Source organism: Cajanus cajan, chromosome 11, assembly GCF_000230855.2.
Source record: "Cajanus cajan strain Asha chromosome 11, NIPB_CcT2T_4, whole genome shotgun sequence".
Classification (NCBI taxonomy): domain Eukaryota; kingdom Viridiplantae; phylum Streptophyta; class Magnoliopsida; order Fabales; family Fabaceae; genus Cajanus; species Cajanus cajan.
Window position 1 is genome coordinate 23,640,688 of NC_138527.1, and position 4,342 is coordinate 23,645,029.

Below are 4,342 nucleotides of genomic sequence, written 5' to 3' on the forward strand. Positions count from 1 at the left end.
CCTTGACATAAAACATCCCAGATTACACCTATGGCTCAACAGTCTCTCAACACCTATAAATCGTTTCATCTTCGTGCACAATGCACACATTGAATTAGGAGCCATCCCACAAAGACAACGAATATCTTTTGTCTACGGTCCATTATGAGCAACTTTCAATAAGGAAGCTTTTATCCTTTCAAATCTCTTCTAGCTCCAAATCAACTTAAAGATTGGTTGAATGCTCCCTATATCCATTCTAGCCACACCATAAGCTCCTTTAATCGGAAAAAGCACATAAATCGCATCCATATCTTTTCCTTCATTGAATAAATAACTTATTTAAAATCTTATATAATAAGTTCTTATGTAATCAGAATTTATGTTATAAGTGTTTAAATTTTAATAAAGTGTTACATTTGGATATATATTTTAACAATTACTTATCATTATTTAAGTACTTAATATTATCTTATTTTAAAAATTAGAAAATTACATATAAAATTTTGACTGCAAGTAAAATAAAATTATTAAAAGTAACTAAATAATTTTTAAAATAACATTATACGTGACAACAATATTAAAAATGATTAAACAAACTACTAATCATCATTTACCTAATTTTAGTTTACAAGAGAATAAAATTAATAATAAAATATGATAAATCGATTATATATATAAACATGATTAAAACTAAGAGCCATAAATTTTAAAAATTAAAAAATTAATTCTATATATTTTATAATGATTAAAAAAAATTGTATAAATATCAACAACAAAAATATATTCTAAATGTATTATTTTTGAAAAAAAAATAATGTTATGAGACTTTTTTTGTGGATTTTGAGGAAAAAAGGGAGAAAACAAATTTGGAGAAGAGAAAAAATAATAAAAAGAAACAAAAAAATTTGGAGAAATAATGAATTGCAGTGAGAAATCGGTTTTCCGTTAACCGATTTCTCAACTGCCTTATTTTTTTTTTTTGGTTTTTGTTTTTTTTTTTTGGTTTTTGTAATTTTTTTTTTTGTTTTTTTTTGTTTTTTTTTGTTTTTTTTCGTTTTTGTTTGTTTGTTTTTTTCGTTTTTTTTTTTTGGTTTTTGTATTTTGTTTTTTATTTTCGTTTTTGGTTTTTGTTTGTTTTTTTATATTTTGTTTATTAAGATATCTAATTTTTTATTTTCGTATATTAATTTTAAATATTCAATTTTTTTTTTTATTTTTTTAGTATTTTCAAATAAAATAATTTAGTTAAGTTTGTAGAATAAAAATAAATAATGAAATAATTATTAATTAAATAAATAATAAAATAAATATTAATTAAAAATTTTAACAAAAGATAAAATATTTATATAAAATACTTGAAAACAAAATACAATATTTGGAAGGTTTGATGACATTTTAAGGTTGATGACTTGAACTTCCTTGACGGTAAGGACATTTTTTCTTTGAGTGACCTACATTTCTGCAGAGAGAACATCTTTTTGGTTGTCCTGGTTCAACCATATCCATTTTAGTGCATATTCTGGATGACTTTGGACGACCTTTTTTATTTCTAATCTTTTCCGGATTTGGTATGATTTGCGGTTCTTCACAATCCGGCCAATAAGATTCATTAGGCAGTTCACCAAATAATTCGTTATACACATTTGAAACATATTGTAATGTGTATACCGGATCTATGTAAGATTTATAATCGTGGTGAACATGCTTACATGCAGCAACAACATGGGAGCATGGCATGTGTAGCTTTTGGAATTTTCCACAGTCACACCAGTTGTCATGTAGTCTAACCGTGAAAGTTCCAGTAGGTCGTGTTTCCCTTGGATTAATGGTCTCTTGCACCAAAAAACGTGTACTGTGACGATCAAATTCGAGGACATGATGAGTATTAGCCTTTGATTCTGCATCTCTTATGACCCTATTCATTATTTCCGTATAAACTTGGTCAGCCCTAAGTTTAGCATCGACTTCCTTCCTCCTTTGGATGAATAAGGCATTACATCTCTTATAAGTCGACATGATGATTGCAAAAATTGGCAAATTTCTTATTTTTTTAAGAATGGAGTTAATTGCCTCAGCCAAGTTAGTAGTCATGTGTCCCCATCGTCGGCCACCGTCCCATGCAAGAGTCCATTGTTCTTTTGGTATGGTGTTGAGCCATTCAATTACACCTTCAGTTTCTGGTTCGCTCCTTAGCGTGTTGTAGTAGTAATTGAATCTTGGCTCAGTCATCCCATAAGCTGTGAAATCAGATTAGGAAAAAATAAACAATTTAGTAATGTTGAAATATGATGAAACAAATTAAAGTAATTAATGATGCTAACTACATACTCATATTGATGATTAATTTTTTCCGTTCTGTATTCTTGAAATGCCTCATGAAGTTTTGAGCTATATGGCAAATACAGAATACATGCACTGAATTCTCAGGTGTCCAACCACTGCCTTGTCTAGCGTAGGCATTTTTGATAGACTCGTGCCTGTCCGAAATTAAGCAAAGGCCATCTTGAGGGAAAACATGTCTTTTGAGATAATGTAGAAAGAAAAACCATGCTTCTGCTGTTTCACCCTCAACAATTGCAAAGGCAATTGGAAAGATTTTGTTGTTACCATCTTGAGCCACGGCCACAAGGAGAGTTCCTTTGTATTTGCCATACAAGAATGGGCCATCAACTTGAACAATGGGTTTGCAGTATTTGAACCCATCGATACAAGGTTTAAATGTCCAAAATACTCTATGGAATTGAACATAATGATGAACCATCTCACCTTGTTGGTTGTATAATGGCCTTGTTTGCTTCTCAACAACAAATCCATTAAGAAATCCACTCATGGCACTAAGCAACTTGGCTAAATCATGGTAAGATTGTTCCTAGTTACCATGTAAGTCTTCAATTGCCTTTTACTTTGCCATCCAAGCTAAATCATGGCACTAAACTATTTTATTTAAAAATACTAAAAAATTTAAAAAAAATTATAATTAAAATATGAAAATAAGAAAATTAAAAATCTAGAAAAAAAATCAAAAAAAAACAAAAAACATGAACCAAAAATGAAAAAAAAAACAAAACAAAAACAAAAATGAAATAAAAAACAAAATATAAAAACGAAAAAAAAACAAAAACAAAAACGAAAAAAATAAACGAAAAAAAATAAACAAAAACGAAAAAAAAAACAAATAAAAACGAAAACAAAAACAAAAACAAAAAACAAAAAAAAATACAAAAACAAAAAAAAACAAAAACAAAATAAGGCAGTTGAGAAATCGGTTTTCCGTTAACTGATTTCTCACTGCAATTCATAATATGTTAACAAAATTGAAGGTGAGAAATCGGTTCTCCCCAACCGATTTCTCACCTTAAATACTAAATGGGTCATTTTGATAAATAAAATGGGAGTGGGGTTATTCAGAAAAATAAAAAAAAATTGATATATTAAAAAAAAAGTCAACTTTTGGAAGGAGTAATGAAAAAAATATATAACTGGATTTTGGATTTTACTGAAAAAATGAAAATAAAAATAAAAATTATTGATGTCAGTGACAAAATTCAAACTCTTATATTTTTCAATAAATTTTGCATAAATTAAGTAATAAGTTATACTAGATAATTTATTAAAATAAACTCAAAACATATTTAAGATATTTATAAAATGTTTTTATGAGTTTATCTAAACACTATTTATAGAATAAGACAAGTACAAATAATTTTTTCATAAGCGAACCTTTATATATTAATATTTTTTAAAATTAAATTTTTTTAGAGAATTAAATCACCTTTAATTAGTATATTTAATTCCAAACATTACTTATCTTAGAATGAAATCTTATTAATAATTTTTTTAACTTTTATTTTAAACAGAAAAAATAAATCCTTGAATTTTTCTTCATTTGGGTAAACTTTTTTGGGGAAGAAAATTTCACTAAAAGTTAGCAAATTTATATAATATGACAATAAGATGTTATTAATTTTATATAATAAGATTTTAAAATGAAATTTTATGAATAAAATATTTTAAATAAAAAAAATCCTTAACATTTTTGAAAGTGAATTTTTTTTAAAATGTAAACTACTTAATATTATAAGATTACAAACATTAATTGTAATAAATTTCATAATAAAATCTTATTAATAATATGTTTTTAACCCTTATTATGAGCCAATTTTTTTTTTTCTGAATTGTCTCACATTGGTTGAACATTTTTGAGAGGAAGAAACACTTCTCCAAATGTTAACAATTTTACATAATAAAATTAATTATAATTAATCTTATAATAAAATCTTATTAATAATCCTTTTCAATCTATTTTAAGTCTAATTTTTCCCCCCAATTGTCCCATGTTGGGTGGGCTTTTTTTGAGAGA

At 26.3% G+C, this 4,342-nt stretch overlaps 1 protein-coding gene across 1 annotated transcript; it reads right to left on the reverse strand.

Annotated features, from left to right (window-relative positions):
- Positions 1-1,377: 1,377 nt before the first annotated feature.
- LOC145953449 (uncharacterized) lies at positions 1,378-2,812 on the reverse strand. The gene is made up of 2 exons (XM_083067406.1): positions 2,311-2,812; positions 1,378-2,219 (listed from the first exon to the last, which is right to left on the reverse strand). The coding sequence occupies exons 1-2, from the start codon at positions 2,810-2,812 to the stop codon at positions 1,378-1,380; spliced, it is 1,344 nt and encodes a 447-aa protein (XP_082923532.1).
- Positions 2,813-4,342: the final 1,530 nt, after the last annotated feature.

Coding starts and splice junctions, on each gene's coding strand:
- LOC145953449 (XM_083067406.1), bottom strand. CDS start 2,812: ATGAGTGGATTTCTTAATGGATTTGTTGTTGAGAAGCAAACAAGGCCA. Junction 2,220..2,310: donor AAAATTAATCATCAATATGA/GTATGTAGTTAG, acceptor CTGATTTCACAG/CTTATGGGATGACTGAGCCA.